The 15,110-nt window shown below is 37.4% G+C and overlaps 2 protein-coding genes across 2 annotated transcripts; both read right to left on the bottom strand.

Moving 5' to 3' along the window:
• Positions 1 to 5,773: 5,773 nt before the first annotated feature.
• On the bottom strand, positions 5,774 to 9,079 carry LOC107186458 (facilitated trehalose transporter Tret1-like). Its single transcript, XM_015574320.1, has 4 exons — positions 9,049 to 9,079; positions 8,337 to 8,599; positions 6,799 to 7,223; positions 5,774 to 6,406 (listed from the first exon to the last, which is right to left on the bottom strand). The coding sequence occupies exons 1-4, from the start codon at positions 9,077 to 9,079 to the stop codon at positions 5,779 to 5,781; spliced, it is 1,347 nt and encodes a 448-aa protein (XP_015429806.1). The 3' UTR covers positions 5,774 to 5,778.
• Positions 9,080 to 11,000: 1,921 nt separating this feature from the next.
• Positions 11,001 to 14,354, bottom strand: LOC107186555 (ubiquitin carboxyl-terminal hydrolase 35). Its single transcript, XM_015574449.1, has 3 exons — positions 12,695 to 14,354; positions 12,143 to 12,360; positions 11,001 to 12,059 (listed from the first exon to the last, which is right to left on the bottom strand). Exons 1-3 carry the CDS (start codon positions 14,167 to 14,169, stop codon positions 11,116 to 11,118), a joined length of 2,637 nt encoding a protein of 878 aa, XP_015429935.1. The 5' UTR covers positions 14,170 to 14,354; the 3' UTR covers positions 11,001 to 11,115.
• Positions 14,355 to 15,110: the final 756 nt, after the last annotated feature.

The raw sequence follows: 15,110 nt of genomic DNA, 5'->3' as shown, positions 1-15,110 counted from the left end.
ATAATATGCAGTATTGGTTATATGGAATATTGGTAACATGGAAAACTGGTAATATAGAATATTGATAATATGGAATATTTGGTAACATGGAATATTGGTAATACGAAATCCTCGAATAAGCAATTTCAAAATTTTAGAAAATTCTGGATTAATCAACATAGAAACTTCTCCATCATTTCTCCTCTAAAAATCTAACTTAATACTCCCACAACAAATGATCTCAAACTATTAAAAGCCTCTCTATCAATACGCAACGCACAAAAGCTCAAGCATCGATTCATATTGTTGTATCGAAGAACCCCAAAATAATTGCTCCTTGGACAATCGATACCAAACATTTGAAATCTGGAACAATGACTCTTCAAATTCGAAGTGAATGACCATTGACCAACATACGAGATTCGAAATAATTTTGAATTTTTCCCTTTCTATTTCGAATCTCTACGCCCACCACAATGTGTCTCTTACATATCGGAGGAGAAGAGGACGGAAAGTGCACGTGTCGATGGATTAAAGGCAGAGATGACAGTCGATCAATGAGAGGGGACATAAGTGCAACGTGCGCATGAAATACAAGTGTAAGCACGTGCTAAATCATCTTTCACGTGCATACGCAACCCCGGTCATACGCAATGCCCCGCCACACGCGTTGTATTTATTCGCAGTTTACACTGTGAGTAACGAGCATTGATTACTCGGTGATGTTAATTATCGCTGCCAGCGACGGGACGGTATTGCCCCCATTCGCGAACGTTCAACGTTAATTCGATTACGTTCAATTTTGTTCGATGAAATTTTACGGTATTCTAATTGGAAAAGTGTCTCGGTATCAATTTGCTTTATTACGATGTATAAGGTGTTAGTAAACGATTATGGTGAAGAAGGAATCAATTGGGTCGTAAATGTGGCATGAAATTTATTCGCGTGTGTCTACGTTATTAAATAATTTTTTTTTATGAAATTCAAACTATTTTCAAACAGTAACTAATAGATAACAATTATACTGTTATTAATAAAAAATAATAATAGTATAATCGGATATAAGCTTGGGGTATTAAAGGTAATTTAAAAATATTAAGACTCTAAGCTTGTTAATTTTACTCGTTTGGTTATGTTGACGATATAAGTATTATAATAATTCTGTTTGCAATGATTATTTTCAATACTTTCGATATTCATAATCGGTTATTTTTAATTCACTATTATTAGTACGAATCCATTAAACCCGTGGTTTCGTAATCGTACGTTTCTGGTCGATCATGCTGCGGGGATATAATCACCGTAAGTAGTAATGGCTCATACAGGATCAGCGTCAGTAGTAACGAGCTGCACTGATCAGACTATGGTTCACGCAATCCAAGCAGAGCTGCTAATTCTCCAACATCCTCGCAGTCACGTCGATACGATTCGGCTTATTTGTCATAAACAAAATTTTATATATGTTTATATTATTATAACTAATCGGTGCTCATTTATTCATTAGCCTGGACAACTCAATGTTAAAATATTGATGCAATACACAAAATGAGAACATGGGCATCATATGAAATCCATTTCTCGCCACAATGAATAATCCATAACGGTTAATGAGTCATTTCGCAGTGGAATATTACAAAATAAATCATTAATAATGTGTGACTAATTCGTTGAAAACATGCATGAATATTCAGTAAAAATTTATAAGACGAATAAAATCGAGTCCAATACAAATCATTTCAATATTTATGTAATATATTTTTAATGCAGAAAACGATTATTAATAATACATAATACGTTTAAACACACATTTTTCAATCTCGATTCCTATCATGTCACTACTTGGCATTGAACGTGGCACAATTAAACAAAAATGTAAATTGTAGAGAAGTTTTTTAAAATTTACATTTGTGTAGCTAAGGCCAGGATGATAGTGACATAATTGCTCTTTGACGCAATGCTGATGGAATTATACATATACATGTATTTATTTTAATTTACATATGTATATTTTAATTTATATATGCCGTTTTACATGATAAAACTATAAACGCAATGTAGACCTTGCATTTATTAAAAGCAAATTTGAAATTTTGTGAGTTGTGCTACTATCGATGCCAAGCAGCGATATATTCCCCTGTACACCGAGAATCGAGGTGAAACACTCTGATTCGCGAGGGAAAGTGGCAATTATCTATAGGCTGGAATTTAATTGCAAGCTAACGGAGTGCTTTGTGCCGTTGGTGTTTGCGCAAGGTGCGTCCCAGGCGTGTAAGGTTGCATTGTACGTTACGAGGCTGCCGTGGAAGAGATGCCGCTTCTACGTTAGCGACCGTTAAGTGCTTCCGACCCTAAAACGGGAAACGTTGAGCAAACAAGGTGGTAAATAATCTCGAGATACAACTAAGGAGTCTTATAAACTCCACAAATCAGTTCTCTGCTGCTATAACGTTTATCTGAAAATTTTCTGGAACATTATCGATATTTCTCAAACCGATTTTCGATCATCTAACAAGAAGAGTACCCCTAAATGATGTCTCACATTTAGTTCATACCACAGAAAAACCCTATTGTCTCTAGGCCACTTCTTTATTCTCCATTTTCTCAAAAACAATGGTCTATGTGACAGTGAGCTAATAGAGTTTGTCTGTGTATAGTCTGTACTTTAATTGAGAAAAGTTTCAACGAAATCTATGACATCACTTTGGTGTTCACGCGTCGTTAAGAAGTAGAATGTTGCAAGCAGACTAGCACCCAAACTCAGAAGATCATCAAGATATTGAGACAGTACCACAGCTGATACAACAAAATCTAAATAATAATTATCATAAATCCTCCAGAAGTTTCAGATCTACTGGATCATAAAATATTTCAGTTCTGTCATACTTCGAGTCCACTCACATTAGCTTCTCAAACTATCCATGAAGGATCCGAAGAAACTCATTTTTTTCTAGCTTTTGTCTTTCGATTCACCAGGTTCACAAAAATGGAAAGTGTTTGCCCACACTTTGGGAAATCTTCTTCCAGCCACTCGAATATCCCCTCTCTAGGGAACGGCCCCCCGGACAAGCGGACAGGAAATCCCCGAGACATATTGCTGAACGTGTCGCGGCCCGGAACGTAAAACGGACAGATACGAGTGAACAGGTCGTAAAACACGCGGCAGAGGAAAACCTTCCACGGTAAGGAAATTTCACGTTCGCCCGTTCTATTTTTCGCCAACCTTTACACGGAGGGACGAAACTCGCCCGATGGCGGTTGAAGAAAATATCGTTGGGGACTACGAAGGGTCTGGGCCATATTATTCCGGTTCGACGAATGGATTTCTTTCGAACGAGTGTTCAGATCCGTGCGTGGAACAAGATTGCGTAACACCATCTTCGTCGCAGTAATTCTTCTCGACTGGTCTTTTTGTCCGATTAAGAGTAACGAGACTGTTAACGTTAATTTCGAAATTAAGAAACTCAAAATCCACATGAATACCTGTTCTGAACATTATTTCCAAATTATAATAAATATCTTCCCTCAACGTTGATGCTGAATTATGAAAACCAAAAACCACGTAAATGTACCCTCTCTTAACGCTGATTTCCAAATCATGAAACTCAAAATCCACGTCAGTACCTCCTGTTAACATTGATTTCCAAATCATGGAACATAAAAATCTGTCATCGCGACACAGCGCACATGACCGTGACAATGAAAAACGACTTTCGATTGTTCTTCGATAGGTTGTTGTACACGTGATTCGCTATCGTTCTCGTCTCTTTTGGGTCGATACAGATCCCCGAAGCTGCTTCAAGGACTTCTCCGCCATTTTGTAATCATTTCAGGACATTAAGTAGAGTCTCTGGTGTCGACAGCAAAAGAAGGCCACAGAGAACGAACGATGTGTTCGCGATGGGAATGGCGCGTCATGTAATGGCACGAAGTTACAATACGGTTACATTAGCATGATTCCGAGGTCCATGGGACACGTTCGACTACACGTGACTACTCCCCAATGATTCATGTCAGTTATTTCCAACAAGTCATCGCTGACAGACACGTCGCCCACGACTGAACCGATGATTACACAGGGTGATACAAAATACATCTAGAAAATGAAAATTGAAAATGCAATCTTTCTATTGCGTTATAAAGGTTAAAAAAAAGGTTTGCAATTTATTTAATGTAGTGGATAAAGAATGTATTGGCATTTAGTTACTTTCCGAAAATAATCCTGTTAATATCGAGGCAATTTCTGTCAGCTTTGCACCTTCGGTTGCAGTTAGCTTGGGAGTAATAATACGATTTTTTATCAGTAGACTACGGATTATACGCGGAGGATTTAACGTTAAAAGGGACACTTAACTTATGAAATAAATCAATTCTTAACAATTTCGCAACATTGCAGAGAAAAATTTAAATTAGATTCAATTGTTGTGTACAATCTTAAATATGTGTTTAATTGTGTCCAATTTCACTAGTTCTTTATACGGTTAAATTGCCTCGACTATGGATAGCGTTACAAAATTTCCAACTGATTATTATTCTATAATTTTTATTAAGTATAAGATGACATCAATATCTTACAGAAAATATAGAATAAATTACTGGAATTGATTCTGGATCGATTTTTCTGTTTTCTCAAAATCCATCAAGTGATTTATGGACAGGAAATGTGCAAATATCATTTTGTATCCACTATACGTACAAATAAGATCACGATGCGTGGAATACTACATAAAAGCGATGTAAAATATCGAGGTTGCATTATCTCAAGTTTCTAGAGTACGGAGGACGGAAACTGCACTGTAACTTTAATGCATCAGACTCGGTCTAGCATAGCGGAACAGTAGCGTTACGGAAGAGGGATACCATCCAGCTGGTTATGAATGCTAGTAACGAGCAGAGGAGCACGTATTTTCTGCCTATGTGATCCCCTATAAACAACGTTCTGAATACGCCAATTAAGATCCCGATTTCTGGCAGGGAAGCGACCCATGATATCGTCGACCGCGGTTACGTTCGTGGGCGAGCGGAATGGAGACGTCCGACCATAATGAAAGCCGGTATTCATGGAGAAGAAAGTATACTAAAACAGCGTAATATCACAGAAACAGTCAATTTGTCGTCTATATTCGGAAACTATAACAGTTCGTTCCTTAACAAGCAATGAAAATTACGTTGGAGTTCTTGGGAGTGCTTAATGAAAAAACGCAAATTTCACTGCACGCGATTAAACGTTATTTTCTTTTATCCCGTAACAACTGCTACCGTCATATATTGAAATGGAAAATGCAAACAAGAGAAAGTTTTTATAATGTTTAATTGTATGAAAGTTTTATTATTAACGTAGAAAAGCCTCCAGTCCAGAGTTCAAAATTCTGTTTCACTTTAATTTCCATAACGTTTTATAAGTCATAACTGTAGGTTGTTGGAACATAAATATTCACCAGTTTATCGTTTGCACATATTTCCAACTATCGATTACGATCCCCTAATCTCGATACTGTTAATAAATAGCGTGTACAGTATAAAAATTTTCTATATTTCTCAACAATAAATGTTTCTACAATTAAACGAAACTCCAGAGAGCGCAAATTATTTCTCTGGTCTCTTCCACGACATTAATATTTCCATAGACAAAGACTAAACACACAACATACAATCCTACATATTCAGCGTCATCTCGAGATTTCCAGTCCGTCCCTAAAAGGATATTTAAAAATCCCAAACGTTAAAATATCTACCAATATCATCGATAATATCTAGAACAACAACGATTTTCTTTACAAAATAAAAATAGTCCACAGAGTATTAAAACAATTTTCGTCCATGCAACTGGTCCTGCACTTCCTGCAACGTTTTCCCCCTGGTCTCGGGCACGTAACAGTACACGAAGACCATGCCCATCAGAGTAATACCGGAGAACAGCCAAAACGACGCGTACCTGCCGAACGCCTCGACGATACTTGGGAAGCAAACAGTCACGAAAAAACCGAACAGATTACAGCACATTATACCGATCGTACTGCCGAGAGCTTTCACGTTCGTCGGAAAGACCTCGCTGATCATGGTGAACGGAATCCCGGCCAATCCAACGGCATACGTGATTATGTACGATAGCGTACCGATCGCCGGCAACCAAACGATCGAGTCGACATCCATCTGACGGTGTTGAAGGTAAAAGAACAAGCCCACCAACATGGTCGACATGGAGGTCCCGAATGTTGAAAAGATCAGCAAGGTTCGACGGCCAAAACTGTCCACCACGACGGTGCTAAACATAGCGGAAACAACCTGTACGGCACCCAGCATCATTGTTATGTATTTGCCCTCGAAGTTATTGCCCGTTGCGGTGAAAGTCAACTCAGCGTACGAGATTATGGCCATGCTGCCGCTCCACTGTTGGATCACCGCCAAGCAGACGACCACCGTCAAGGCTCTGTAAGAAGGATGACGGTTGCAACGATCGTTCTATTAATGAGTAACTATCTAGGGGTCTTATCCTTCTAAACGGTTCGGAGTGGAACAAAACAATTATAAAGAGTCTCGTCTCTGACAGCGTTCTTTGATTCACAGCTTCTAAAGCAATCGATCAACCGGGGTTAGCCTTCATCTCCAAAATTTGTCGAAAAGGAATACTTCCGAAAGTGAAAAATGGGTTGTCCTGTCGACTCCTCCAGGCGATTATTTCTAAGATGATTCTACTGATATGGAATAATATTTTGTAGATAAAGTGTTTACGATCCTAGCATGATTGTTTTTCGGAAGCATATCCTCTACGATCTCGCACCATTGAGCTACCATCAAAGAAATTCATCTAAGTACACGCACTTGCGATTCCCCGAAACGGTCAACAGCTCCCTCAGCCCGGTGTCGTTCTCCAAATCAATTTTCACGGATTTCTCCATGTTCTCTGCTTCCACGGAAACGTTCATGGTACCCCTTATTCGCGCCAGGGTCTGTATCGCCTCCTGGTGTTTCCCGCGACGCATCAGGTGGTACGGGGACTCTGGTAACCAAACGATGCTAAGCACGAACACTATCGGCAACGACATTGACACCAGCGCCAGATTCCGTGTGGATAGGAACGGACCTATGATCCATTCGATGAGCAAACCGATTTTCACCGCGACAGTCAACGCAGAGGTCAAGATCCCACGTATCCTCGCTGGCGAAATTTCTCCCATATACATCACAACGGACACGTAGCCGGAACCGCTGCTTATTCCACAAATGAATCTTCCTACGTATAATTCCTAGGCAAAGGAAGAAAAGACTGCAGGTGAGATAGACACATTTTTTGTTTTGCGGAAAATTGGTATATGACAATCATTGGGCGTAAAAGTTTGTGGATAATTAGAGGGTAGTTGACAAGTCGTCCATGCATGGATGACGCATCTTTTGGTTTAAAGCTGACAATTCGTGTTATTAGTGAAATGTTAAATGATGTTCTATGCGGTCCGAGAACGTTTGGTGAACGGGGGTTGTGAGAACTGTTTAATTGTACAGACTTCATTTCGTTAGGTCTAAGCACTCTGGGTGCTTTAAAGGGACTGGTCTGTCAGACAAAGTGAAAAGTCAATTGATTTTGTTCTAGCTTCCGGATCAGTGGCCACAAATCAATGTAAGCTTGATTACTAAAGTTTGCTAAAGTACTTTTAATATGTTCTAGATTTAATTGCTAATACGCTTTAAAACACGAACGTTTGATATAATGGACCATTCAGCGAAAAGGTTCGCGCGAATGCTTCGGTCACAGATAGATAACAAAACAAAGAAATATCCTAGCAACACTTTCATTATCTTCACTATCATCATAACCTTGACGATTCTTTAAAAATTGATGTAAGTCAATCGACGGCTTAAAGTATCACCATTATCGCGAGAAGAAACATGAAGAGTATTATGTACATATGTATAAGCGCAATCGAGTTATATCTATCTCCAATTCCCTTCTTTTATCAGTTTTATTTTTATTTATCTTACGCAAAGTCTACATATGTAGCGGATGTGACACTGTTAGCTATACTGATTGAATGATGACAGTACGTATCACTATTTTCCCCGAACTTATACAATCAATATTACTGTCAGTATTTTGACAGAGTGCTCGCGTGCTCATCGTTCGACGTGATACCTGAGCATGTACGTACACACTATAAAACAACAAAAAGTGTTTAAACTTTTATTACATATATTGCAATTAGGAATTATACTATCAACATCATCGACACTCTGGTATTCAATTTCGCTCGATGCCGAGTTATCGTCTATCCGCGATCAATATTACTATAAGTATCAACAAACACTGACCGAATATTTATTAATACTTACTGTATTATTGACAATAAAAAGATTGATGATGTTACCCAGACTGATGAAGCGAAAGCGATCAACAGCCATCCGGTTATAGCTGGTACCGCTGTAAGGAGCACAGTCCACTTCCTGCCGATTATGTTAATGATGTACGTACATAGTATTGCACCAAAAATTGCACCCAAGGCTTGACAAGAGGTGACCCATGTACCCTCTTGCGATGTCACGTGCACGGGGTTCCCTGGTTGCAGAAGTAAAGGCAAAGATGGTGACGGCCAACCGAAGAACTGACCGTACGACATCATACCCAAACAACCTGACGAATAAACCATTTTACTATTGATTATACTGTGTATAAAGTCACTTATATATTTTATTAGAATCTAACTTTTATTATAATTAAAGTGTAAATTTTTCTCCGATAGGGACAAACATGATATTCAATTTAGAATACTTGATTCCCAGGAATAGCGACGCGTCCACCTCGATTACGAGAGAAAAGGAAAATTAAGAAGCAAAATAAAGAGGAGAAAGAAATCTCTTTATGGTAAATTATCTATCAAAATTTCTATCTAAACGTAATCCATAATATAGCAGTAAATGCGAACTATCTCCGCCATGTTAGTAAGATCGACAGCAAATTGCAGGGATTGTACGAGAGAAAGTTAGGTTTATAGCGCACAGAGAAATCCTGTCACAATTAGTGTGCTCATTGCCAAATCTATGTGTATATACTATAACAACAATACACTAAAATCAACTCACTAACAACAGCAGCTAAGTAAACTGTCTTCATTTTTCCGACGGATACGATCGTGCAGTGGATGAGGTACTCGACAATGTAATCGACGAATGACTGAAGATGTTGTAGATAATTGGTATCATGAAACGTCTATGTAAGACAGTCCGGATCGCCAAAAATGTTTATCATTATCAAACAGGATATCTTTAATTACGACGCGTAAAGCCAATGCAAATACGTCAATTCTACTACCGATCTTACGGTCGATTCGAATTTATGATGACTTTATATCAGAAGATACAAGAAACTTCACAAATTTCCATGAAATTTCGAAATCTACGGTACTTACAGAATACAATGCAATAAGTGGTAAACTGTAATATCAAGAGGGGATAAAAAAAATAGATTAATTTTTTTTGTGTATAGGGCAATAGAAAGTCATGAACAACAACGACGAATAGACAAGCATCAGTCACCAATTTTATTGTGTACAACTGTATTTTAGTCTTTCACACTCGGTCTACATTTGTAGTTCGGTTAATGTAACATAAATAGAGCACGGATAGAAAAAGAAACAACAGCAGCACCACCACACGCTATAAATAATTTCGTTGATGCCAACAGTACGATTGTGCAGTAAAACATCCGTCGAACTCCAATGCTCATACTCTCTTTGTGCCGGCCTCCGTAGCGGTAAAATGTTAAATGAACAATAAATAAACGATGTTATCGATTATTCGTGAAGAGAAAAATTCCATTCGAATAATCCATGCGAACATTTACAAATCTATAAAACCTAACGAATACTGTACAATACACAGTATCCATTGGATTATAAAGTAATGGTGGATGATGTATTCATCTCGTTGAATACTGAGCTAAGAAAAGGTAATATTATCAATTTGATAGTATAAATTTATCACAGATTCGTAACGCTTGGAGTGTTTCAAATTGTAACTATGATAAAATTACACCTATTTACAACAACAGCGATTACCAATGTTACAGTTGTCCCCATTTTTTTGTTCCATTTAACGCTAAGATACTTGTAACGTAAGTTCGAAACGGCTGGCCAATGTGTGTAATATTCAGCTAGCACAAGAAATATCGTTCGCCAATGTAAGTACTAACTCCGTGTACATCGTGTACGCCAAGTATAGTATCGATGAAGCGAGAAACGTTAGAGAGATGTGCAAGTTTTGATGTTGTATCAATTTCTGTAAATAACGGGCGCGTTTTTTCACACAACAACCGACATTCATTCGAATGAAATCGGTATCGAATGATCATGCGCGGAAAATATGACAAATGATTATAGTTATCAAATTGATAGTATTTTTCGATGTTTTCGTAAATACTCTTCTTTCCCTTTTTTTGTTATAAACAAGTATCTACGTATAAACACAGCCAATTATATTATGTTCCTTACAATGTATCGCGTTTACCTTGTTCTATTATTAAAATCTCATAATACACTTTCCAACAACAAAACAATTTTCATTCTTTCCACATTCTATAAATCTTTTTTAAGAAAAGCAACCGTTTCAGCTTTACAGAAAAACAAATGTCAAGAAGGTGCAACGAATATTCGTTGACTCTACTTGGCAACATTCCAATGCAATATTCACAGACTTATAGTAATAATTTGTTGCAACATGTGTATCGCCTAAGGTGCTACGAGATATTATTTTTATACAAATTATTATTGATAGCGATGAAATTCTTTTCTCAGAGGTCTCTTCATTCGTTCTCATTCTTCTACCTCTTATCTGGCTATGTATATGAAAAACAAAAAAAAAAGAATTCAATTCGCTACCTCAGTATGGATGCGTAACACGTTATGCGGTACACCCTGTTCAACAGTAACACACATCAGCAAATAAAAATGGAGCTACGATAATATACATATTAATTTTCGTAAAATACTGCTTTCGGAGGTGTTGAACACTTATACTGATTGATGCAATAGCTCTGTAATTACAAAGGAACGTTATCGCCTCCTTCCTGCCATTGTAAGGAAAATGTATTACAAATTCACCTTGGAACATTAATTTTAATAAAAGAATATATTATATAAATATTAAATTAATCTAATAAAGAAACCGACTCGTGGGCACATTAACGGCGCCCCGACAGCTACTAGGAGGAGGATTCTCGTCATCGGAGTTTTCGTTTCTCCGTAACAATATGGAGTTCTGTTGGCCACGCTGAGACTTCTGAGCCTGATGCCTCAATTCCTCAATGTAAGCGGTGGTATCGTTCGCCACGAGCTCCTGTAACTGTTTGCTCAGCGTCGACAGCTCCGGTTTATCTTCCTCGTAAATTCCGTCAAAAGGTACCGATTTTTCATAAAATAATATATACGGCGTATCAGGTGGTTTCAAGTCCCTGAAGTCGTTGAAAGTCGTTTGAGAGACGTAGCTGTCGTTAAACTTGTACCAGTTCTGCTTCGAATCACGGGCGTACGTGAAGTAATGACCATAATCCACGCTGTAACCCGAGTGTACGACAGCAGCATATAGCTGGTAAGTTTCGTTGGTTGTGCACAATGACGACGATACAGGTAACTGTATCGTCTCGTTATACATTACTTTGTGCCGGAGTTTCGTTCGTAACCTGGTATCAAAATCGTAACGGAAATGCTTCAATATCAGGATCAAGTAAGTCGGTGTGTGCAGGATTTTTATAATCCTTTGCGCGTCGCACAGTTTCATACACTTGTCGCATCGATATTTGTTCTCGCCGGTTAGCTTCTCCGGTGTTAGATAGTAGTTAATGAGGTCTTGCACGGAGACTTCTTGGTTCTCTTGTATCTCTTCTGGGAAACACAGTTGTAAATCACGAAACTTATCCGTGTTATGGGAACTGGTATCGCACTGAGCACACTGGTAAGTAATTTTACATTTCCCTCCCAGAACCCTGTGCACAAGAGGTACCTGCGTAGTCGTATCCTCCCCACCTACAGACTGTATACCACTATCTGTCGAGTCTGAATGAGAATCACTAAGCTGCTGTATTTGTGCTAAATCTTCTCCTACAAGAGAACATTCAATGTAAAATTCAATGTTCGATTGGAGCAACTATGCGTTACAGTATGCTTCAGTATAAAAATGGTACCATCTGTAAAATCAGCAAGTGATTGTGTTTTCCTTTCCAATGCTATACTCCCTGTTAAATCTTCTTCAGTTGTCCAACGCTTAATAGTACCACCTTCCTCATTTATTAATGTGACATCATTTGTTTCCTTATCGTCCTTGTATTTCAGATTGGAATCAGTTGCTTCACATGGTATGCTAGTAGTTTTTTCTTGCTCGTGAAGTAGATCCAATAGATGACTGTTGAAATAAATAACAATTGAAACATACAGCACAACATTTGTATTATAGAATAATGCTAATGCAAAGAACAATGTAATTATTTCTTGCTAATAAAACAATTCATAGTTAGCAAGTAATAATTATGAGTTATATATTGATTTCAAAAGAATAAACACGAACACATTCGAGACCGACGTATTATTACAAAATTATCCCCAGCAGCCGGCAATATTTACGTACCGTCTGTACGTGACCCACGTGTTGAATTATCAGCTAAACCAGTGAGATATTGCATGACTCATATGCTGGGTCATCGGTCTCGTATGTGTAAAAGTACTAGCAAGATATTAACCAGAGGAATTCTGAACTATCCTGCTGTTGGCCTGGCAGAAAATATGCTGGACGAGAAGCTAATAAAATTTCAGTTGGTGCCAATGAAATCCTGTTTGAATACAATAAAAGTGTAAACAGCTTTTGTAACTTTTTAAGTACAACTTGGTCATTTGTATTGTTTGAAGGCTTATACATTAATACTTCGTAGCAAAATTGTCTGGTCATTAACAGTGCTTGTAATACACTATTCATATAACATGTGTTTCCAAGATTCGACAGCCCAACTTTTCCAGACTGTGTTTTTGGTGATTCGATTAGTGGTTCAACCTCTTCCATTTCTTCCACCCAAAGGTGATCAGTCACTAATTCCTTCACAATATGTGTATTGAGTTGCATTGGAAAACAATTATCTAAATTATTACACATACGTTGACCTGGGAACCTTAACATAAGTATTTTCATAATATCAACCAAGTCTTGCATGCATTTTTTGCTAGACTCAGAATCCTCTTTCATTAAAAACGTTATGGCTGTTTGCATGTTCCTCCCTATAGCTCGAAACAGGCATGGAGATCCTTGCCTTTTCAAAATATGAAACACAACTATGGAAGCATGCTGACGAATCACTGGCACTAACAAAGCACGAAACATTACATCAAGGGATGCCTTTGTGACGTCAATGAGTACAGAATGTTTATGTTGCTTTTCTAAGCCAAATATAAATTCCATAATCCAAATACTTAGACGATCACCCCTCCATTTTGGAAGCCAATTACACAACACCTTTAAAGCTTGAGTTAACTCCGCATCACAATAGGATTCAGAAAGAATCCAATTTACAGCTTGAGGTATAAAAGATGGGTCTACCAGCTGCAATATAGCTGCCAAACCAGGTCCACAAGCTTGTTTACGTGTCGTATCCGATATAATTCTATATAATGTCTGAAGACATATAAAAATTAAATTATTACTCTCAACATTCTTAGACTGCGTTTGTACTGTTTCCAAAAACTTTTGAACTTTGGTTGCATTGTCGGTGAATTCCGATATCTTTTTTGGATCGGGTGGCATCGAGAATGTAGACAGACTGACAACAATTGCTTCGCAAAGCTTAGAATGATTTGCCAACTCCGGCAAGAATACACTGTGGTCCAATAAGGTCTGAAGTATCATCGTTAAATTCGACATGTCACTGATTACTGTCTTTCTTAACATAGTTGCAATATCATTTGAAATCAGATTAACAAAAAATGGTTTCTCTGTCAAATACTTCGCGAACCAGGTCATGATTCTTGGAACTTCGTGCACATTAAATATCTCACCATTAAGTATTTCTCTCAAAATACTTTCATAATTATTTAACTGCTTGTACGCTGGCTCACTTTCTAATTTTTTAAGTTTAATCCATCCTTCAGTAATGTCTGCCTCTTTACCAATCACAATCAAATTTAAACACTGTTTAATGTCGTATCTAAGAATTTGTTCGGCATCCATTATTAAGGAATTATCACCCTCACGTCACTTTACACTATTCCTTTTACAATTTTTAATTACAACTATTATTAACCTCAAATGAGAATGACTTTCACGAAAATCTAAACGATTTCATAGTCCTAGAGAAATAAAAAAAAACAGCTGTCAACTTCTGAATGAAAAAAGTATCTACACCTATGATACAAAGCTGCAGGCTGCTTTTCATCGTAAAATTGTAATGATCAATGAAATCACCCATTACTATATAAAGATGAAAATCATGTGTTTATTCGAATAATTTGCATAAATATTTAACTGTACTTGATTTGCATACATTTACATATTAAACAGGATTTACTACTACTCCTGTAATTTTAAGCCAACATTGTTTATTAGAGTTATAATTTTCATATAAATGCTATTCATAGGAACGAATATAATTTAGTAAGTTTACAATACTTCTTAGTGAATATGTAGCATTGTTACTAGAACTAGAGATTATCCTCAAAATTTACAAGTTACATATCTAAAGTCATATCAAACTGTTTGAGTAACATGATACTATTTCCCATTGCTCTAAACCTAAACCTTAGTAGTATTTACGATATATATTAAATATGAATTATTTTATTTCAATGATTTTAACTACGTTTTATCACAGGCGAGGTATAGAATAGACTTATCACGTTATAGGACTTTGACCGAAAAATAGTTGGCGCCGAATATTAGTGTTTCTTAATTTATATCTTAATAAATTGCTCCCAATTTGCTCCTTCGGAATCCAAAATTGCTCCCATCGCACCGTTTATATTTAATAAGATATTCACAAATGAAAGAGCAAAAAATGCGCGCCAGCTATGTATTCTTCGATGGGACTTTGTGTCTCATGTCCTGTAATACCGATCGTGCAAACAGTCAGAGACTTTTTACTGCCCCCTACGTTCTGAGAACGATGAATTCGT

This window comes from Dufourea novaeangliae, unplaced genomic scaffold (genome assembly GCF_001272555.1).
Source record: "Dufourea novaeangliae isolate 0120121106 unplaced genomic scaffold, ASM127255v1 scaffold65, whole genome shotgun sequence".
Taxonomy (NCBI): Eukaryota; Metazoa; Arthropoda; class Insecta; order Hymenoptera; family Halictidae; genus Dufourea; species Dufourea novaeangliae.
This window is presented reverse-complemented; position numbering and strand designations above follow the sequence as displayed.